The 23,761-nt window shown below is 49.5% G+C and overlaps 1 protein-coding gene across 1 annotated transcript; it reads left to right on the forward strand.

Annotated features, from left to right (window-relative positions):
• The first annotated feature begins 91 nt into the window (after positions 1-91).
• LOC119400055 (peroxidasin homolog) lies at positions 92-21,373 on the forward strand. The gene is made up of 13 exons (XM_037666974.2): positions 92-325; positions 3,084-3,331; positions 5,353-5,473; positions 7,263-7,495; positions 7,865-8,221; positions 9,287-9,388; positions 11,218-11,331; positions 12,470-12,597; positions 13,619-13,871; positions 17,549-17,876; positions 19,410-19,579; positions 19,970-20,078; positions 21,301-21,373. The coding sequence occupies exons 1-13, from the start codon at positions 297-299 to the stop codon at positions 21,359-21,361; spliced, it is 2,253 nt and encodes a 750-aa protein (XP_037522902.1). The 5' UTR covers positions 92-296; the 3' UTR covers positions 21,362-21,373.
• The last annotated feature ends 2,388 nt before the right edge of the window (positions 21,374-23,761 follow it).

The raw sequence follows: 23,761 nt of genomic DNA on the forward strand, positions 1-23,761 counted from the left end.
GTAATTGCTTGTTTGTTCAACACTGGGTTTTTACACGCTGAAACAAAGATGGGCTGTTGGTGAAAGGGTGTCATATCAAACGAGAGAAAGAGGGAGAAACGATGGCGGAGTGGCGACGAACGGACGGTCCAACCTCCCGACTTTCGGAAGGCAGCGAAGACGTGAAGGAACGCTTCGTCCTTCCACGGCGCTTGTTGTTGAGAGACGGCGAGATGTGAAAAGGACTACGTGTGGACGAACACACGGCGGTGTGGAGTAGTACTTTGCAGCGCTGTCCTTGGAGCAAAAACAAAAGCATGGGCCAAGGTAACAACTCGACGCTCAGGTGAGTTCGTCCGCGCTTCTTTTCGAATTACCTCCGGTGTCTGGCCGCGAACTCAATGTGTACTACATTTAACGACCCATCACGTCTACGGGGAAAGATGTGTCCTTATTATGCGAGTGGTGTGATCCGTGAGAGCGTAGTTTTATAAAAATTGATAGGTGATCGAACTGCGTGGGAACGCGGTGATCATTGAAGGCGGAAAAGAAAGAAAAACAAGAGAAGGAAATAACCGAAAGCTGGCCGCGCCTTAGGGGGGGCGTGGGTCGGGCGACGCGAGATTGGAGGAAATGATGAACGCTCGCAGAGTCTGTGTTTTCGTTTGGTCAAAACGTGTTTACAGTGTACGGAGTTTTGGAATTGTTCTCGAGAAAACGGTCCTTGTTCTTGCTTTTGTATTTTAATTTCTTATCCGCGTGGAATCAGAGACTCGTACACAAACACAGCGGCGAAGTGCGTGGCTTTAATCGGGTTCGGTAGGAGTAGCGACTTGTCTTTTGTAGCAGACGACGCAGGCACAAACATGGCTGCACCGCAGCTAGGTCGTCTGCTGGCGTCATAGCAGAAGTCCGCTAGCAGACGACGTGTCCAGAGTGGACAAAAACGGTTTTTTTTTTTGTATAAAGGTTTCCCGGTAGTTTTAGCGTGCCGAGCGAGCAACCAAAGAACCAAGGCCTGCGCCGTGAACGCATCCGCATATTAAGATGTTTATGTGCGCTGAAATGGTTCCGAAGAAAGCGCTCGTTTTTGTTTACGGTCTACGGAGCAGTGACTTGTGCAACGACATTCGGACGCGCGGCTACAAGGCACGTGGGTGTGGCTGCCCGCGTTGCGTAGCAGACGACGCACGCACAAACAACCGCGCGAAAAATGGCTGCACTTCAGCGGCGTTGTTTGCTAGCGTCATAGTCGTCTGTTGGTGCGGGGCCGGCGTCATAGCAGAAGTCCGCGAGCAGACGACTTGTATGGAGTGGGAACAAATGACGTTGTATAAAGGCATCCCAGTACAGTTCTGTCCACCAAACACCACCAATGGCGAGCAACAAGGAACCAAGAAGGTGGCTTCCCGTCGCGAAAACATCCGAGTTCTCTAGATGTTTATGAGCAGTATAATGGCTACGAAGGAAAAGTGCTTGTTGTTTACGGACTACGAAGCAGTGACTTGTGCGGGAACAACACTGGGCGCGGTTCCGGGGGAGTGGCGGATTGCCTGCGGTGTGGTGCGTAGAAGACAGCATACGAACGCAAACAAAACAGGCGCACCAAAATCGGTGCTGCGAAGCGAGGCGTCTTCTATTGGCGCTGTTTTGAACAGAAGACCGAAGCAGACGACTTGTCCGAAGCAGATGGACATTGAATGAAGTAGCTTCCACAGTAGTTTCGTAGGATCGAAGTGACATGTCCCTTATATGGACGGTAACGCTATCAAGCTTTTAAGCAAAATTCGACGCCTCAAATATTGAATTGATCTTTAAAAATTGGCAAAAAAAGCGCAATCTTTGCATTTAGGCTCAACGAATATATTGGTGGTATACAAGCACGTAATCAACATCACTCAACGCGTGAGAACATGTTGGCAATAATTTAGCCACTTTTAGCCAATATTAGACATATTTGGTCAATACTAGCCAAACATAGCCAATGCTGACTAACGCTGATAGTATGCGACTAAATACGGTAGTTGTAGTGAAGTGGCTTCACACCATCGAATTGGGCCCACAGTTTCAGTCAGATATTGAACTTTCGCCGCATTCCGTTGCTGCACACAATCTGGGTGGAAGAGTACTTGGAAAAAAATGTGACTTAGTAGAACGTTTTGTTGGGCGAAATGGTTCGTGACTTGAGAGGGAAAAACGGTAGCGCAAAATGAACAAAGACGAGATGAGAGCACAGGACTGATGCTAACCAAGTGTCTTTTTGAGGCACAAAGCCACAATCCTATAGATCAGGGGTCTCAAAGGCACATCCCGCAGAGCTTTGTCTAGTTGCCCCGGGCCGCACATGACTGCCTTCGTCCCATATATATTTATTTAATTAAAGATATGTTAATGAGCTATACGGACGTGTCTGGTCTCAGGCATTTGTTTCGTGAGACAACCCCGTGCGGTCACCATGTGTTGAGACATGACCGTAGAACAAGAACTCTTGTTTGTCAGAATCGACGTCCAGACTTCAGTGATTCTTGAGATCAGTATTGATAAATTTCTCGAAACCTGACGTCAAATCCCTTTCAGAAGTGATGCATATATGAGATATGGGAAAGGCCCTCTTTCAAATGGCAACGTTATCTGACATATTTTTCAAACTCTCATCCCCCCCTCCCCCAATACCTGTCTTCTGCTTTGGTCTCCCGGCCCTTGCGGGAGACTACATGTGATGACTGCGGCCCGCTTGCTGTGGTGAGTTTGAGTTCCCTGCTGTACACCGACAGTTGGCCACGTCGATGCGGTTATGTATCTCCTACGTTGGGCTCTTTACTGTCACAACAAGCCAAACACGGCAGGGCCATCAATCCCGCCAAGCTGTCACTCCATGATTATAGCTCTCTGTCTGAAAAGAAACTTGGTTAGCGCCAGTCCTTTGTTCTCGACTCGTCCTTGTTCCATTTCCGCCACTGTTTTCCTTAAAAGACGTTGTCGTCAAGACTTATTCTCCGAGGATGCTCCGTACACCGAGCCCTGAAACGCTCAGTGTGTAAAGAAAATCTGCGGCAGGGCCTGACGGGCTCATTAACTTTTGTTTTGCTCTTCGATGGCTCCAGGGAACTATGGATCGCCTCTCTGTGTGCCCTGGCGCTGTCCGCGTCGTCTCCGGTGCTGTGGAACGTGGAGATACCGAGTCCTCCGCCCAGGAGCGACTTCGTCTCGTGCGATCCCGTCGCTGGCCGCCGGCCGAAGATGTACGGACCGCCGCCGCCGGCATCCGGAGATCTAGTCATCAACGTCACCCTCCTACTGCCGGCGCTCCACCAGGGAGTGAGGGAGAGCGTCAAGTACCTGCAAAAACACGGTGAGAGAAACAAGACTAGATATGAGTGAGTGAGTGAGTGAGTGAGTGAGTGAGTGAGTGAGTGAGTGAGCGAGTGAGTGAGTGAGTGAGTGAGTGAGTGAGCGAGTGAGTGAGTGAGTGAGTGAGCGAGTGAGTGAGTGAGTGAGTGAGTGAGTGAGCGAGTGAGTGAGTGAGTGAGTGAGTGAGTGAGCGAGTGAGTGAGTGAGTGAGTGAGTGAGTGAGCGAGTGAGTGAGTGAGTGAGTGAGTGAGTGAGCGCGAGTGAGTGAGTGAGTGAGTGAGTGAGTGAGTCGAGTGAGTGGTGAGTGAGTGAGCGAGTGAGTGAGTGAGTGAGTGAGTGAGTGAGTGAGTGAGCGAGTGAGTGAGTGAGTGAGTGAGTGAGGCGAGTGAGCGAGTGAGTGATGAGCGAGTGAGTGAGTGAGTCGAGTGAGTGAGTGAGTGAGTGAGCGAGTGAGTGAGTGAGTGAGTGAGTGAGCGAGTGAGTGAGTGAGTGAGTGAGTGAGTGAGCGAGTGAGTGAGTGAGTGAGTGAGTGAGTGAGCGAGTGAGTGAGTGAGTGAGTGAGTGAGTGAGCGAGTGAGTGAGTGAGTGAGCGAGTGAGTGAGTGAGTGAGTGAGTGAGTGAGTGAGTGAGTGAGTGAGCGAGTGAGTGAGTGAGTGAGTGAGTGAGTGAGTGAGTGAGTGAGTGAGCGAGTGAGTGAGTGAGTGAGTGAGTGAGTGAGCGAGTGAGTGAGTGAGTGAGTGAGTGAGTGAGTGAGTGAGTGGAGTGAGTGAGTGAGTGAGTGAGTGAGTGAGTGAGTGAGTGAGTGAGGAGAGTGAGTGAGGGAGTGAGTGAGGAGTGAGCGAGTGAGTGAGTGAGCGAGTGAGTGAGTGAGTGAGTGAGGAGTGAGCGAGTGAGGAGTGAGTGAGTGAGTGAGTGAGTGAGTGAGTGAGCTGAGTGAGTGAGTGATGTGGAGTGAGTGAGTGAGCGAGTGAGCGAGTGAGTGAGTGAGCGATGAGTGAGTGAGTGAGTGACGTGAGTGAGTGAGTGAGCGAGTGAGTGAGCGAGTGAGTGAGTGAGTGAGCGAGTGAGTGAGTGATGAGTGAGTGAGTGAAGCGAGTGAGTGAGTGAGCTGAGTGACGTGAGTGAGTGAGCGAGTGAGTGAGTGAGTGAGTGAGTTGAGCGAGTGAGTGAGTGAGTGAGTGAGTGAGTGAGTTGAGTGAGTGAGTGAGTGAGTGAGTGAGTGCGAGTGAGTGAGTGAGTGAGTGAGTGAGTGAGTGAGTGAGTGAGTGAGTGAGTGAGTAAAACCACAGGGTCTCTCATGTATTCGCCTAAGACAACTGGAAGGCGAAAGGCGTCTTTTTCTTCTTATCAGTCGATTGTATTGAACCGACGATGCCACCTAATGACGTCATGCGATGACATCATAATATGACGGCATATCATGACCCCATGATGACAATAAAATCACTGGCTATGCCAGTTATTATAATTGGGGGTTCAACCCCCTCCCCTTCCAAACGTTTCAATTTTGCATGGGCGTATATATACCCGCACATGTAAACGCATGCACGAACCTACATAAACTATGGATGAACATCCCCCTCCACCCGAAAAAAAAAATTCTTACTACGCTACTGATCATAATATGCCATGACTTCATAAGATGTCAGCGATCTCTGACGTCATGATGACGTCAGATGTCCGCGAGACTTCGCTGGACCAATCCAGAAACCCATGCGTCCTTCACCGAGTGAGTGATGACGTCACATGATGGCGTTTACCCTTTTAATGTCACGCACATCGTTTTCGTTCCACCGCAGTGTGTGCTCCTCAAGTTTTTCTCGAATGTCTTTTTTTATCCTCTGATATGTTAGTACTGGTAATTAACAAGTAGTGATTGTGAACGACTTTCGCTATTGGGGACACTGCATGGTGACCTGTAATCATAAAAAAATAATCATAAAAATAAATCATAAAAAAACACATTTCATTGCATATGTAGACGCGGTGACCGAACTGGCTATACGTACATCTTACTCACAGGCTTCCAGAAGTCCAAGTACGAGAACGTCACGTGGCCCAGGCTGAGGCGACGTCCCGGGGCCCGAGAGTACGAGACTGCGGCCTACGCTTCTCAATTCGCCACCGAATACATTGCTCGCAGGTAATCCGCAGGGATGCTGTACAATGTCCAGCTAAGTTTAGCCAAGCTCAAAGCAAAACAAGTGAAACGCTCGTACAATATATACGGTTATTAGACCAATACAGAGTTTCTTCGTCTGTCCACTTTCCCCAAACAATAATTGCTTGTGCATCAGCGACTTGTCTAATTAGCAAATCATAATTAATAATGCAACAAATGACACTGTCTAACGTGAGCTGCGACATCCTCTTGCTGGCAGTAACAGGTGGGCGCATGCTTGAGATTACGAGGGAAAGTGGTGACTCAGGAAAAATTAACGACGCTTTCTAATGCGAAACTTGAGCGCACATATATACGCATATTTTTTTTTTTTTCATTTCGCGGCTTCCATCGCGGCGACGGCGATAAAGGCACGTTCACACCGAACGCGGCGCACGCAAGCGGGCAAGCGGATTTTCAAAGCGGAGAGGCAGCGAGGGCGCGCGGCTGTTCAGACCGACCGCGTTGTCTTCTGCACGCTCCGCCGCGCGGGCGGAGCAATTCACCAATCTTGCGGCACTACGCTATACTGTGCGCGCGCATCTCGGCCCTGATTGGCTACGGCCAAAGCGGCCAACTTTACCGTGCGGATAAAATCGGTCCGGGCACGATTCGGTGAAGCGGCCACGGATTTCCCGCTTTTGCGGATAATCCGCGTCCGCTTTCCGGATCCGCGCTCGGTGTGAACGTGCCTACTTCGACAGCGCGAACGGCAGGATCTTCTAGGCGACGGCGCTTAGTTTGTTTCGGCGTCTGCGATGAGCTTCTGCTTTGGCGGTGCAGATTGCAAGCACTATGACGCCATCTCGCAGTTTCGTGCGGCACTCTGCTCTCCTCCTCACCATTTTCTTCATACTCTCCACGATCCGCCTTCTCCTTTCGCTGTACTCATTCGCTCAGTTACGGCGAGGGACGACGCTCAACGCAGAAACGGGCGCCTAAGACCTGCGCTCTAAAACATTCAATGACGGCGACTGTCTGTCTTATTGTAGGGGTGATGTCCTAAATACATGAACTCAACGGGCGCCATAGCCACGAAGGCTACTTTGCAAGTCTCCGCATGTACATAATATGGTGAACTTTAGGTTGTACTACGTTTCATTGGTGGGTTCAGGGTGGAGCAATCGTCAGCAACCGTTACAGATCACGCTATAGATCCTCTAATCTACGCTCCTTCTCCCCAACTGGCCGTTATCCATCTGTCAGAAATCCCGGAAATCACAAGCAGTTTTACTGTTTCCTGTAAAGACCCAACGTGGCCTCACGCAATGTAAGGTAACCTAACCCTACCCAACCTGTCTAACGTGACCCAACCCAGCCCAGCAATGTTGCAGTAAAAACCCAATCAAACCCATACGATTGAGCCAAGCAATTTTGCAGCTTTTGCAGCGAACCAAACCAACCCTACCTGACCTAAAGTATCCTAACCCAGCCCAGGCCAGCCCGAGAATCTTGCTGCTCCTTCTAAAAATGGTGTCACATGGCCGGGGATGGGACCGTTTTTGAACGGCAACGTGTAGCAGCCGACGTAGCTGCCGTAACATTTCTTGGACGAAACAACCGGGAATGTAAACGTATTATACGGGAAGCTCATTCCCTGTGACCACGTGGGAAATAAACGACCGACACTGGCGTTTCATGCGCGTAAGAACCGGGAAAACGTAACAAGAAAGAACGTATCAGCGAGGTTGTTCTAGTTTGAATTAACGCTTATTGTAATATACGTTACGAACGATCTCTATCTGTGGCATTCGCCTAACCTCGCGTCCAGGTTAAAACTGGCGCCGGATGACGTCCACGCTGCCGTCAAGTGCGTCGACGTCAGGGACACGGCACTGGGCCGCGTCTGCCCCAAGGACCTCATCGACGAGGAGGACGTGGTGTGTCCGCGAAAGACGCTGCACTACCGCACCCCCGACGGCAGCTGCAACAACTTCGACAGGCCGTCCTGGGGCGCCACCTTCTCGACGCTCGTGAGGCTTCTGCCCGCCAGGTACGCCGACGGTACGTCTTCCCGCCGTTGTTTCCGCAGTCCTCGGTACTGGATCGAAGCGTTGCTTTGTATTATGTGTGTGCTGTAAGGCCTGTGTTTTGTGGAACCTGTTACAACCTTATACCTGCGGTCATATCCGTGGGCGTCGGCGGGGAAGTGCAAAAGGGGCACTTGACTCCTTCAAGGCATACCAGCGCTGCCCCCCCCCCACCTGGCTACCAATAGGTGGGAATGAAGAACTCCCCCCCCCCCACCCCTAGCAGAGACCCTGAATACAGATATTGCCGCCGATAACATGAAGCACATTAGTACAAGTGTGAAATGATTTCAACCGCTATCTACGCTTTTTCTATACGCGTACCATCCTGCACATTTGGCAGGGATATCCAGACCCCGCGTCTCGACCGGCGGCTCACCGCTGCCCAGCGGTCGCTCGGTCAGCCAGACGCTGACCACGCTCCGGGACCGTACTGGAAGCTCGGACGACCCGCGGGTCACCCTGATGCTGATGCAGTGGGGTCAGCTGGTGGACCACGACGTGTCGCTGACCACGTTGTCCGTGTCCCGCTCGGGGTTCCCTCCCAAGTGCTGCCGTCCTCTGATGTCTCCCGAGGATGTGCACCCGGAGTGCATGGCCATCGCGGTGTCGTGGCGGGACCGGTTCTACCGCAAGTTCGACGCCACCTGCATGGAGTTCAGCCGCTCGGCGCCCGCCGCCAAGCGAGGCTGCAGGTTGGGTACGACACGACGACGCGTTTATTGCTGCGATGAGCGATACAGTACATAGTATATTCAGTCATATAGCACGCCTCTGCTACGAAATGACCAACAGTGGGTCATTCTTATCTGGGGTGTAGCCAGAAATTTTTTAACAGCCCCCAATTTGTTTTCGGGGGCTGCAAGCAATCTTTAGTTACGCGTATGTTCGCTCATGTGTTTGCATGTGTGCGTGTATATCTACACAAGCTAAGCAGTACAGTTTCGAGGGGGGGAGGGGGAGGGGGGGCGTTGTACCCCAATCGCCGGTTGGGACGATGCTTTCTTGGTTGCTTCAGTCGTGTGTCGCAATGCTCCTTCATGATCTTTCCTTCTTAAGTTCGTGCGTACAGATGTAAGTACGTATCGAGGACACGTCAAAAGCCTATACGATACGGTATGCTATGTCACGTGATGCGTCAGAAAAATGGCCCCGTCTGCGACTACTGGAGGTTTGTTGGCATGCGACCGCAGCCGCATGTCCAATCGGATCGTTTCTACGGATCCCTTGTGGAAGCTTAAAATAAGTAGCATTTCGGGTGTATTATGGCTGTCTACAGTCGTACGAATAGTTGGCTGGTACGGTGGTAATTCGCTTTTCAGCCTTTTAGCGTACGAAACAAAACAGAGGTCTTTTTATCTACGGCGAATACCGAGCGTCTGTCTTTCCTACCACGTAAACCCGACAGCAAAAGTTTACGGCACGTTGCCACCACAATTGCGAATTTCTGCTCTACTATTGCGAGTGCTTGTAATCCGAGTGGTGGCTGTATAGGTTGCAATGCTAATTGACAACAGGGTGAAATACTTAATTGTAGGTTATCTTGCCAGACAAAGCGAGGATATAGCTTTCTCAAACATTTCGCGTCTCGCAAGCTTTTGCGGTTGGGTGAACAAACGCAGAGAGTACCGCTACGTCGCTCACTCAATGTTCGATGTTCACAAATTAATATGAAGGGAATTGCCCTTTCTCTTACAGTGCGCCAGTTGTCGTGACAAAAAAAAAAGACACAAGAGCCCTTAAAGGTGTTCTCATTTTTTGCTAGGTGCGCGTGACCACACCAATCAGGTGACGGCCTTCATCGACGCTTCCACGGTGTACGGTTCGACAGCCGAGGAGACAGACCAGCTGAGGTCCTTCCGGAAAGGTTAGTCTATAAGAATTATCCGTGCTTCGAAGCAAAGAAAAAAATGCGGCCAGTTCCACTTCGCACACTGTCTAAACAGCGAAGCCGATGCACTCCCTTAGTCAGGCTCACACTCACCGATCTTTGCGCGCCTCTCATTAGTTCACCCTTTCCGCCCAGCCTCAACACTCCCCTTCTTGGCGCGCCGTTCATTGGTTCCCCCTTTCCACCGAGCTTCACTCATCTTTTCGCGCCTCTGATTGGTTCACCCTTTCCGCCGAGCCTTCCCCCTCTTGGCGCGCCGTTCATTGGTTCAGCCTTTCCACCAAGGCTCATTTTCACCCATCTTTGCGCTCCTCTAATTGGTTCACCTTTCCGCCGAGCCTCGCCATCGCCCATCTTGGCGCGGCGCAGCCCTTCCCTTTCCACCGAATCCCACCGTCGCCACACCGAAAGGCCACGTGACCAGCGCTTCGCCTTCAACAAACGGGGAGGCCTCGACTATGAACATCTTCTCTATTAAAAGTCGCAGTATTGCCGCAAGGGCGAAGCAATGAATGCGACAGAAGAAGCTCACAGGGTCCCCTATGCATTCGCTTAAGGTGACTAGAAGGCGAAAGCCATCTCCTTTTTCTTCCCAGATTATTCTATTGATCCCCCGCCCCCGAAGAGAGATGAGATGACGAGGATGTTGTAGGTTAATAATAATAATAATAATAATAATAATAATAATAATAATAATAATAATAATAATAATAATAATAATAATAATAATAATAATAATAATAATAATAATAATATCTAGGGTTTAACGTCCCAAAACCGATGTTGTAGGTTGCCGGCGGATCTAGCCTTGCCAGTTTGGCAGGCAATTGCCCCGCCCCGTTTCCTCTTTTCAGATTATGTTCAAATAATGTGGTTCTTAAAGCGAAGCGCGGGCAGGCTACAAAGAAGTCGCTCACGCAACAGTGCACATGCCGATGGCCTATGAGTTATCCCGCATGCAGTGTTGTGCCGGACTCCCATATCAACACACGACACCCCGACATAAGTGTTTTTCATCACCAGTCACATGCGAGGTATGTAACGTTTAAAAACTTCAAAAGTAGCCGCGACACCTCCTTCCTGAATGACCAGTGACCACGCGGAAACGCGATATCATTTACACTGTCGTGTGGCGAGCCCAAAGTTTGGAGTGCTTCAAGGAAACATTGACAGAAGTCTTGCAAGCCGGACACAATGGCGTCGCGGAAAGGGTGATCATGTGGAGCCATGCTTGTGTACGCGCTGACCCCGTGCGAATTCGATGTAACAGAGAGGCCGTTGCCCTTGTTAGCCCTCTTGTCACACATGGCTGATGAGGCGTCAACCATAAAGAATGAAAATGCCTGTTGAACGCTTTCCGTAAATGGCGTGGTTCTGCACTCCCTCAGGAATCAAATTCATTTAAAGCCTTCTACACCCCACGTGCCTCCGGGATCAGCTCACCTATGACCAAGCAACGATGTCATGGGATGACGGCATTGTGTGACGTCACATTACATGACGTCACAGTGAAGTCATGATGATGTTACAAATTTTGACTATCTGTGATGCCATGATGACGTCATATAGTGACGTCATGGCACTGATGATGATTTTGTGCATCACTCGCGTGGTCGCCGAGCAGTTCTCTCGCGAAGCACCGTCAGCTGGGTCTCGCCAAATCTCGAAGACGCCAACGGTCAAGTTTTCGCGCTTGATGAGGCACCTAAGGCTTTCGCCTTAGTAAACTGGAATGCCATGCGAAGTAAGGCTTGCGGCTCGCTGCTTTAGCATGAGACCTGGCGTAATTTACGACGCTCTCTCAGGCATGCTTCGGACTCTGGACACCAAGTGGTCTAAGCCCCTGCTGCCCCCGGGATCCGAGGCCGAGATCCTGGAATGTCAGGAGAGAGGCCGCAACTCCAAGTGTTTCATGGCAGGTTCGTGTCCACAATGCGCACTGTTGTGATAAAAGCTATATGAAACTGCAAGATCCAAAACCACTGCTAAACCTAGATAAAACGAGTACGGACATAAAACTACAAGTCAACAAGCTACAAGCGTGGCAGGTCAGCTAGCATGGTAATAACAGGTGACACATGAACTTGCGTTGCCTATGTCCTTTGCGCTTCAAATGACTTGATGACTTCGCAAAAATATTACGTTACGGACACTATAGGTCGCGTAGTGTATTTGAGAATATGCGCAAAAGCTTCATTTCTTGGCCTCCTGCGTTCAGTTGGAGCCAATAAAGACAAATCACATCGTAGTGATACACGAAGCTAGAAGAACGTTTTAAGCCACAGTATCAATACGAGACAAATTTGTTTACTGGAATACACATAATGCCAGGCGTATGTGAACTTCAGGCATATGTGAACTCCTGAGCTCAGTGGGCACAGCATGAAACAGTGTATGCACATGGAAGAAGCAGGGCATTTGAAAACAGGGCACGTTCCCTAATATGAGAAAGGGTATACGCAGGCCATCGACTGCGCACGATATCACGGCTCACCAACTATCGCTCATCATTTCTATTAAGTTGATGTACAGGGTCGACCACATTTAAGGTGAACACCTAATTAGTATTCAAGCCGGTAAATATAGAGCGTTAATTCTACTTCACGAGGAAATGTACGTTACATGACGTCAAATCATGGTGTCGATAAACGCAATACTAAATTTCTGAATTATATATTAAACATCAGCTTCTACGAGGTCTTGAAACCTAATGAGGTGTTCACCCTATAGATATGGAGGACCCTGTACTACATAGCGATCCACTGAACATCGCAGCGCATGGCAGCCGCTCGGCGCCACCGCCGGCCGAAACGTGTTTTGCGCAGGCGCAGTGAGCTCCGTGCGCGTTGCTCGTTCGTCACGTGAATGGTGCGCGTTGCTCGTTCGTCGCATGACAGCAACGGATGACGAAAGAGCACCACTCACAGCGCCCACTGCGCTCTCTCGAAACTCGTTAGGGCCGGCGGTGGCGCGGAGCCGCCGCCACGCCCTCCGATGTTCACATTTAACAGTGAACCGCTGTGTGCATTGTTCTGACTTTCCCGTTGTGGCCGCCAGGTGATTCTAGGGTGAACGAGCAGCCGGGGCTGACGGCGCTTCACATCATCTGGATGCGGGAGCATAACCGCGTAGCGCGTCATCTGTCCACTCTCAACCCCAGCTGGGACGACGAACGACTCTTTCAGGTGGGCCAGAACGACGTGCAGATACGGTCCACTGTTAAATGGAACACTCGATTGTGCACCTTTCATATTGCTGGTTCCATAACGGCAAGTGGATGTGGCAACATTGTTCGTGCACTGCACGAGTCTGTCGAAAGGAGTGAGAACTGTCTACCACCAACAGATTTATGTAAATTTATGCCATTATGCTTTTGCAAGAGAGCGAAATTCGGGCATGGCCTACACGCAGCTATTCCCCACTAAAGTGAAACAATCAATCGGTTTAGGTTGATAAATTGTACTCTGAGAAATCTAATGTCGTTAATTTCACCATCATAAGCTTAGAGGAGAAAATCAAGGCAAAAATTTCATTTTTAGATTTTGCACCGACATTTCCGCGCGTGGCGTCACTGATTTCAAAGTGTATTTTTCGTATTTCGGCGACATTGGCTCAATGAAATTTCCTGATACTTGCTACATTAAGTCTATGGCCCCCTCAGAGGACAATGTACTTCATTGTTACTGATTAGAAAGTATGTAAGACCTTGCAGACGCCGTTAATGTCTGTGAGGCCATAACGTTTGGTGCGGGACTTTCAAGGTGGCGTCGCCATCAGCATTTTCTTTTTGCGTGTTTTCTCGCCCACCAAGCGTCTTGCCTATGCTTACAGCAACACCCAAACACATGTGGTGGAAGTGCAACGTAGTTACCGGAATGATGTCAGTTACTCTGCAGACCTTGTCGTCGACGTAGGTCACCGCTCTGCGCAGCTCAATCTCGACATCCAGATGTGGCGGGCTGTCCAGCAAGTCCGTGAGGCAAGGCCTTGACGTTCCCCTGTGGGAGACCTAAGCCCGGGTTGTGTTAAACCTTGTCGGACGTTTAAGGAAGTTGTATCCTTCCATCCATCCATCCATCCATCCAACCCACTTTCAAGATTGGCACGTGGCGTTCCATCATAGTCTTTTTCATTCCTCCATGCCATGATTGGTGATTTCAGTGACTACAGTTGTACCCGTATGCATACTGCACTCTGCTTTGCCAGGAGGCTCGGCGAGTGGTCGGCGCAGAGGTGCAACACGTGACGCTGACGGAGTTCCTGCCCGCTGTGCTAGGCGAGTCCGTGGCGCAGATCTTCGGCCTCAAGCCGGCCACTTCGGGCCACTGGCGTGGTTACGACACCACGGAGAACCCCGGCGTGTCGAACGTGTTCGCCGCGGCCGCCTTCCGCTTCGGGCACAGCCTGGTGCCGCACGCCTTTCACCGATACGACAAGCGGCACAGGCTCCTGCTCAACGGTGGGTTAAGCATATTTTGCATTGCACCGTCTATCTATCTATCTATCTATCTATCTATCTATCTATCTATCTATCTATCTATCTATCTATCTATCTATCTATCTATCTATCTATCTATCTATCTATCTATCTATCTATCTATCTATCTATCTATCTATCTATCTATCTATCTATCTATCTATCTATCTATCTATCTATCTATCTATCTATCTATCTATCTATCTGTTTAACGAGCCGAACTGTGGCTGTGTGATCACTAAATAATGGCTAAGGATGGCTAATGTTCGCTTGTGCGAGCACATATTCGTTAACTTTTGGCTAAAGTCGGTTAAGTGTTGGCTATAAATGATGGCTAATGTTGACTGACCAGTTCCAGTGAATTTTGGCTATATGAATAATGTTGCTACTTGCTAGTACTGCAGATTGCATTCGCTTACTGTTATCTATATATGCGTGTCAACGTTAGGCTGTGTCAACCATTATAACCTTGGCTAGGGCTGGCTACTGTCGGCTAATGTTAGCTTATATTGGCATGTCCACTGGTATGTCGGCAACACATGTCTCCACTCAAGTTCAATACTATGATAGAGATGTCTGCCAATATTTGTTAAGGTGAAAGCCTTTGATGACTCATCAAACACTCAAAGTGATCGGCGGTGGCGTCAACACGAATGATGCAAAAATCATCATCACGCGATTACGTCATCATATGACGTGATCATGACGTCACATATAAACAAAACCGTCACTTTACATCGCATAACTACGCGTCACTATGTCGCATGATACCTCACTATATGATGTCACTATGACGCAAAAAGTTTCACTATGATGTCGCATAACGTGACGTCACATGGTGATGTAATCCCATGACATCGTCGCTTGGTAAAAGGTAGACCGATCCCGGAGGCAGTGCAAAACCAGGTGAGGTGCAGAAAGCTTGCTATGCCTACGATCCCGGAGGCAGTGCAAAACCACTTTAGGTGCAGAGAGCTTTCGGAGGGAGGCGGGGGAGGATCGATACATCGACCGAGAAGTAGAAGATGGCTTAATTTCAATTTCAATTTCAATTTATTTCGGACATAGTTACATAACATGAAATATGTCCACGAGGCAAGGCAAAAGGAGACTCGTATGTCTCCTGACGAGGCCTTCACCCCGGACTTACACGTCGGACAGCAAGAGCCAGTTCAGAGAAAATAAATACCAGGGCTGGGCAGTATCGCGATACAAGAGTATCGCGATAGTATTTCAGAGATACTTTTGAATATCTGTATTTCTGTATCGAGATACATTTGAAAAATGTATTTGTATCTCAGTAGTGAAATACATTTACGATGTATCGCCTGTATCGCGATACTATGCAGGACACGGGTATTTCGTTACATTGTTTTTTGTGTCGGAAATGTGTTGAGGCGTGTTTCCAATCGGGGAATGGCGTTTTTTTTTTCTTTTTTGTGACAAGACAAACAAAGGCGCTCCGCCGGTCGCCGACAGATAGGGCAGCGATGGTTTCTCCTCAAGCACAGAATGGTCCATGTGGTAAAGCACGCGACGCCGCAGACGGCAGAATCGCGGGGGCAGTGTTGTCGGCCTCTGCCGATGAAAGTCGCTGTCTCTCAAGGTCAGTGCAGCACGCCTAAGTTTTTTTGGTGGCAAGCCATTACTTCGCGACCCCCCGCGCGGATACCGCCTTGGAACAGGCTTTGCAATGCTTCGCGTGCGTTCAGTTCTCAAAGCGGCGGCACTTCCAAAAGCAGTTCCCGTAGTCGCGGCGCAAGTGACTAGAAGATGGCTATCTTTGACGCGCTATCAGCGACCTCTCCAATGTCAGGGTGCGTTCCTAATTGATTACATGCGTGAAACGGTCTTTTGTGGTAGCAGGCTCCCCCACCGCCGGAGCCGGCTTCGCCTGTTGGCTGTTGCGGCTTTCTGAAATGGGTGCTGGTAGCGTCGGTGGTGGTGACAGCTTCCTTGAAGCCGACACGGTCAAACGGTTTAAGATTCCGAAGATGGGGACAGACTTCGGATTCTGAACAGTCAGAACAACCCAAGTGATGGCGGAAGCGTTTCGGTATCTAGATGACGCGAGAAGAGATATCGCCACGCTGCAGGGCAATCCGGCTATGAAGGCGATATTTATTCACTATAACACGAATTTGTGCTCGCCTTCAGCGGTAGGCAGACTTTTTTTCTTTCGTGAGTCTTGTGCTGAGGCTTAACCGACGCTGTTTGAAGACAGCCTATTTGAGAAGCCTACACAGCAATCTTCTCAGCAAAGCCGATTTTCAAAATAAATGTGTGCTTTTTCTCAATTCACTGGTGTTCATTAGTGATTCGAGTGATTTGCTTAAAAAGTGTTATTTCTAGCATAGCTTAGTTTGTTCGCCAAGTATGTCGATTTCGGTGTCCAACCCTTGTTACTGTTGCTGTGAAATAGTGTATTTTTATTGCAATTAATACTTGTAATTATGCCATTATTACTAATTATGTACTTTGTCCACCCCCTGCCCTGCAATGTCTTAATGGCGCTGAGGGTACTGTAATAAATATATAAATGAACTGAATGTTTCGATGCGCTGTAACTTATAATTACAACATTATGCTGCACTAATAAATGTCTTTGCGTAGTATGAGCATCCTTCAAAAAAAATATTCCAGTATCTGTATCGCTGTAACTGTATTCCGGAATACTTTTTTCGTCTTATTGCCAAAGTATCTCCGAAATATCCCGTTACGTTAAAGGCAAGTGTATCTCAGTATCTGTATTTTAGGCTTCCAGTTCATGTATTTCGATATCTGTATTCCGGAATACTTTTCTGAGTATCTCTGCCCAGCCCTGATAAATACAATGCTCATTGCACATGCATAAGAAAGAATGCATAAGAAATCCTGTGAGTTTTTGTTTAACACGACGATGTTGCAATCGATGTATCTTGCATCTTAAGGATACGCGATACATCATTATTGTATCAGAAATACAGACACTGGTACATATCTTGCCAGACTTATCGCGATACAAGATACCCAAAGAGTATCTGAGACACATATATCTTCGATACTGCCCTGCATTGTCCGCTTCTTCCTTGTTTTTGATGCGCGCTGCCGTAAGCAATGATTTAGTTGCCTGCCAATTGTTTTTTAAGGGCGCAGCGCTTTTGAGGGCCCGGCTTGTCGTTCATCCGCTGTCTCATGTCGCATGGCCACGCAGTGGTCAATACAGGCCTAAAACAAGCCAGCAATGCTCAAAACCAGTGCACAATAAACTATAAAAAAGACTAAAATAATACAAAATACAGATATGACCAAGAATTAATGGCAATAATTTACCTAAAATCGCGCAAAATGCTTATGAAAAAACACCGGCTAATACCCGCACTGCACAAGACAGGTCGCCACCGCCTCGGCAAGCGCGCGATTTCCAATGGAATCGCTGGGTTACCCGTGCTACGCACTTCCTCAGGTTTCACGGTAGTGGAGCGCTGCATCAACCACAGGATTCAGAACTACACCAAGACCTACACAAGAAAGACATTAGCGCAGGATTTAGCGCGGAATTCAGAACTACCCCAACACCCACACAAGAATCCCATTAGCGCTGCACTAACCGCAGCATTAGCGCTGGATTAGAGCAGAATTTTTTTCTCTCGATGCACCATCATGCTACGCTCATGCAGACACCCCCCTTCACTCGGAGTTCTTCAACCCAACTCACCTGTTCCGACCGGGAGCGGTGGACCGTCTCGTCCTGGGTCTGGTCAACCAGCCGGCCTCCGGCATGGACGAGCAGCTCAGTCCCGAGGTCACCAACCGGCTGTTCCAGCCGCAGGGCCAGGACTTCGGGCTCGACCTCATGGCGCTCAACGTGCAGAGGGGACGCGACCACGGACTGCCACCGTACATCGCGTGGCGGCGCCACTGCGGACTGCAGCCCGTGCGCGGTTTTCAGGACCTCGAGCAGTTCGTGGGACCCGCCGCGTCTCAGGCGCTTGGGAAGTTGTACACGTGAGTATTAGGCAGCTTTAAGTACGCTTGTTAAGGTGAGTTAACATTGAACTTGACTGAAGATTCCGCAACAGCTTGAGCAGGATAATGAGAATAAAAGAAAAACTAACACAATCGGTTCATGTTTTTCTTTCTCGCTGTCATTGGCCTTCTTTAGCGGTAAATTGTGATGAACCACGTTTCCCGAGTAATGGTCGAATGATGTCAGTATCGAAGTTTATTGCGTCACGAAGCAATTACCGCAAGGATTTCTTGAATCCGCCAAGAACGAGCGGAGTTGCGTGGACTTGTCGCGCGCTTTAAAGGGGTGGTGCCACCAAATTTGTTGCTTGCGCGTTCTTTGCTGTAAGCGTTTCCTATAGCTCAAGGGAGCATGATGCACGCACCAAAATTCATGTATTCTCGCTAAAAAATTTAATATCGCCTTTGGATGTGGACAACTTTCGGTTTCGGTTTCGGGGCGCCGAGGTTGGGCAGTGACGTAGAAGTGTAGGAGGCGTGGTCACGTGACCACACAAGGCTGTGAAGCACTTAGCCAGGAGGCGATCGAAACTCGGCGAGTGATGTAGCAACCGATGCTTTGCCGGTACTATAGTGAACTAGAATATATTCTAGTTCACTACAGCTGGTACGTACGTTGCGGAAGTGGCGGAGGTCCGGAGGTCACTCACGTTACTAAGCAGATTTGGTGTGACGTCACTATAACTTTCGTTGCCCATCCTACAGATCTACGTCAGTGTTGGCGCGCTAGCGATGGGTTTCGATCGGGAGAGTGGGCATTTAGGTACACTTTGGAAGTGAATTAAAACGTATTCTAAACGTTTGCTGTGTCCGACCCTTCGTGTGGAATGTCCTTGCATACAGAGGAAACCCACAACAGGCTTGTGATAGCCTCGAAATTTGATGGCTCATCTCTCGCCACGACGAGCGCGCTGGAAGCTAAGCAGGGATTGATGTCACGGGGGACAGAAGTTATATCAGTGCGTGTCATGGCCTTGAGCGCGCGTGATGAAACGCGATCGCTCTCTCCCGTTGCGATTCCTGTGCGCGAGTGTGGCTCACTGTGTATCAGACTATGTAGAGCGGCGCCGGCGCGTGGCGGCACCTCGTGGTAAGCAGCGCATCTAATCAAAACGCCGCTCTTGATTTATGTCGGATATTCACCAATAGCATGATATCTATGCTGTTCGACGTCAAACAGCAGGCGCCGGCAGCTCCGATTGAGAGTGAGCACAGGGCTCTGTGTGAAAATAGGGCGCCTGAAAAAATGGCAACTTCTCACTCCGCTTGCAGACTCTACTTGCAGCGCACGCGTCTACAAGATTTGACTGAGCCCTGAGCTGGTCATAGCAGTGTCCGCTTTCTGTAGGATGTGCTTTTTCACCAAACCCGAGGAGTGGTTCATGACCCCTTTAAGTTCTTCTAAAGGCTGATTTGATTGATTGATTGATTGATTGATTGATTGATTGATTGATTGATTGATTGATTGATTGATTGATTGATTGATTGATTGATTGTACGTCGAGCGCGCAGGTCTATCGAGGACGTGGACCTGTTCCCGGCTGGGATAGCGGAGAAGCCCGTGCTGGGTGGCGTGGTGGGTCCCACGTTCGCCTGCCTCATCGCCGAGCAGTTCGTGCGCATGCGCAAGGGCGACCGGTTCTGGTACGAGAACGGGGGCCTCGCATCATCCTTCAGCACCGGTACGTGACATATACCTATATGCTACGAATATTTGCTCTCAAGCGTAGGCGCAAGGTTCTCCATTAGGGGGGTCAAGTTTTACCGTAGTGTCCCCACTCCCCCCATTGGTTGAGTCCGAAAGAAAACGAGCTCTAAAATTAGGGGGGCGGGGCATGTTGCTAGATGCCTACCGTATTTACGATTGTGGGCTAATTGTTAGCATTACCATTACTCAATCGGGCCTCTCCCGTCATTGCTCACTGCGCAGGATTATGGAAATGCGGGTTTCTGACGATAGTGGCGGCCGGGAATTCCTGATGTATCATTCCAAGAATTAACTCTTAGGCAGTGCTGCCTATCCGTAGTAAAATAATAATAGAAACAACGCACAAATGCACGATCACTTGCAGATCAGCTGCGTGAACTGCGGAAGGTGACGCTCGCCCGGGTGCTGTGCGATAACCTGGACGACATCGAAACGATCCAAGCCAGAGTCATGGAGCAGGTTGACCAAAGACGGTGAGCTCATCGCTAAGATTTTGCACCCTCGTGCACTGGCGAAAATTCGAAAGTATCGAAAGGCTTCATTCAGAACCGCAATGTGGTGAACTTTTATTCTTTAGATATAATGTTTATAGTAGGGAGGACGAACCTTTAGTTACTGATATGCGTAGTACTTACACTAGACTCAAAAATGTACTACGGTTACTACGGAAACCACCCAGACGATCTCTTTTGCACAGATTAATGACAGGCGCGCCGCAGTTCGGGGGCGAAGTTCTTATTTATTTTTATATATGTTGGAATCGATATAGGCTCAAGAACTCTGTACCAGGCAGCATTAGCGTAGCCAAGGGGGCGGGGGTGCTGTTGAACCCAGAAGGGCGGGGAGGGGTTCAACTGCACCCCCTCACCCCCCATACGAAAGAAGAAAGAAATTCTGGCTGCGCCACTGCCAGGTATCTTTGGTTTTCTGGAAACTCGCTGATGTGGTGGCCCACACAATGAGCGCATCGTCGTGCATGGTTTGTATACCGCGCGATGACGTGTCGTCGCGGAATGTACACAATTTGTGTAAATTTTGCAAATTTCCCCGCGTAGACTGCAACAAAGTGGGCGTAGGTGCCCATTTTGTCCCCAATAAACGAGCGCGTTGGCGTGCGTGTATACTACGGGCCAACACTCAATATCGCCACATATACTTCAAGGACCCGGGTTCGAATCCGGCACCGAGAGATGGCGAGCAGGGCTTCGGCCTCGCATTGCGATGTAGCTGAGCTGCTTACGTTCTTACGCTCTGACAGGGCATTCCTTGTCGTTGAAGAAAACAGCTTAAACACAACCTAAAAATAGGAAAGAAGTGTTAAACAAGCCCATCTAAACTATCCGCAATAATAATTAATATCTGGGGTTTTACGTGCCAAAACCACGATATGATTACAAGGCACACACTAGTGGAGGGCTCCGTTAATTTCGACCACATGAGATTCCTTATTCTGCGCCTAAGGGTAAGTAGGCTTCTGGCATATTCTCCTCCTTCGAGATCGAACCCGCGACCTTTGGGTCAACGGTCGAGCACTGTAACCACTGCACCATGCACCGCGGCGGCTCACCTATGAAGTATACCTTTTAAGATATTTTAAAGTTATATGTTGTGTAGTATGCCCATGTCTTTAGCGATCTTTGTGTTACGAGAAAAAAGAACGCGCTAACACGGTTTTTTTTTTTCTTTTCGCTGCAGGAACAGGAGACAGCCATGCTCAAGAATCCCGGAGATGAATTTCTCGTTCTGGAAATATTAATATATTTGTACATGTGAACAGAAATGTGGAATATTGAACATATTCTTGTACAGACATGGACTAACGAAACGCGGAAAAAAAAAGTTGGTGATCAGTGGAGCAGCTTCAGCACTCCATAACACTACAACACATGAGTTCACGCATGTAAACGTAGACGTTTTTCCTCCTCGTCTTCGCGTATGTACAGTGCCGTCCACTCTTAGGGTGAACACGGCTCAGCGTGGCCGCGCTCTGCGGAGCGCCAGTGCATCCAGCCAACGCCGGTGCTGGCACGCCCGTGATCGCTTCCCTGTAGTACAGCAAGAGGAGCACGTTCCCAAGCGTCTGCGCCGTTTCGTTTCGATGCGCAGAGCGCGGCCGTGCTGATCCGTGTTCACCCTAAGAGTGGACGACACTGTACATACAGTATCAACGGAAAAAGATTGGCACAAGTCACCGGTTGCCGGAGCAGCGAAATAGCAACACGCGACGCTTTTCCCGAGCGCGCCGATATGGATATCGTGCCAAGCATATATATTTTCCAAAGCAGGGGTGGCCGGCGGAAAGCACTCCAACAAGCAGCTTTTTCTGGGCAACTGCGATAAAGATACGGCTGCTCGCAATTTCAGCGAAAAATGAAAAACAAAAAGGATATCGTGTGCATAGTCACATCTGGCGATAAGCAATGAACAAGCGTTTCTTTAAGATATGGGCTTTCGGATGGGCCAACACCAAGATGGGCTGCTTTCCGACGGTCCGCCGGCCACCCCTGCTTTGGAAAGTGGAATGTGCTTGGCAGTCTCGCTATCTGCCTGCTCGTGAACAGCAGCGCCGCGTGTCGCAATTCTGCCGCTCCGGCCACCGTTCACGTGTGCTAACCTTTTTCCCTTGAGACTGTACATGTGTCCTCAGGGGGGGGGGGGGAGAGGAAGGTGCTCCTCCTCCCACCCTGTTACCTCGTCTTTGCACTGTGTTCTGAATACGAAGGCCTCAGTGGGAGCAAGACTTTGATTTGGGCAAGTTGGTACATGCTTAGCGGGGGAAAAAAAAAACTTGGACCATCTCCACGAAGGGAACCCTGATGGATGCGAAGCAGCAGCGGTGCGCACGGCGTTGACCCAGTTGAAACGGGAGTCGACGCGGGTGCTGGAAGAATGGTTTGAAGCGAAACTCGGTGTAGCGTTTACTCGAGTAAACGTTTGTTTGAAACGCAAAGACACGGGAGGCGGGTTGGGTTTCGTGTAAGTTTCATTAAAGCGTTTGGCAAGACTTCGTAGTCGTTGTTTCTTCAGAGCCGAGACACGGGCGCTGGAACGGAGCAGGCGCGCGTTTCGCCTTGACTACCACGGGTGAAGCGAGAGAGAAGTGACACGTTCAGAGGTGTTGCGAGCGGGCGGAGCAGCCAGCAGCTGCGAGCGCTACGGCGAGCACGCTGCGGGTGAGGGAGAGAGTGACGTCAGCGCGCACCTGAGAGGGGAGCGTGACGTCAACGCAAAGCTGTGGCGTGACCTACTTGGCAACGCTCCAACACCCACGGCGAGGGGAACGCGTTGCGGCGCATTCGTACGGACGCACGTAACGTACGGCGTTACACACGTGAGTCAAAGAGCTGCTTCGCATCTAAAACAGCGCAATAAAGGACGAGGACGCAGGAACACAGTAGACTTGCGCTCGTCCAGTCTACTGTGTTCCTGCGTCCTCGTCCTTTATTGCGCTGCTTTTCCCCAGCTCAGTGGGAGGGGGCGCTGCACTGACCCCTCCCCCAATCCCTTAGTGGCGAAACCTGCGCACACGCCTATCATTGGCGCAGCCAGGAGGCCAGAGGGGGGGGGGTGATCACCCCCCCCCCTCCCTTCTTCCCGAAATCTTTTGATTGTGCATCTCTGTATACACACGCACCGCCGCCTGGTCTTTTTGCTCTTATCGTCCTTGGTCATACTTGTATGCTGCACGAGCCTAATGATGAATTTTCGGCAAATTTGTCCAACAGGGGGGTCATTCCATGCCAAATCATCCAGCGTTTTTCCGACCATCACAGATATGGCTGAAAAAAATTGCCACGTTTTTCTTGAAGTTCGAAACTCGTTCTGCTCGTTTATTTCTGTTGCCAAAAATTTTCCCGCCTATTTGTGATAGAGTGTAGTTTAGCGCCGACTGAGCTTAACGGCATCAAACAACAATTTTTTTCAAAGGACCTTTGTGGAATGCACTCGATAAAATGGTATTTCCGGCAAGCTAATGAAGTGATGTAACTGTAAAAATAATGACTTATTTATGTATATCGCTTCTTCGAGGGCTTTTCGCACGAGCAATATTGAATAAAGTTGCAAAGTTTGATATTTTTTTCCAGGACCAAGGCAAACTCAAAGGGTAGAAATGAAATATATACTGGTGGCCTGTTCAACATACTACAAAAGAAAA

This window comes from Rhipicephalus sanguineus, chromosome 7 (genome assembly GCF_013339695.2).
Source record: "Rhipicephalus sanguineus isolate Rsan-2018 chromosome 7, BIME_Rsan_1.4, whole genome shotgun sequence".
In the NCBI taxonomy this organism is placed as follows: domain Eukaryota; kingdom Metazoa; phylum Arthropoda; class Arachnida; order Ixodida; family Ixodidae; genus Rhipicephalus; species Rhipicephalus sanguineus.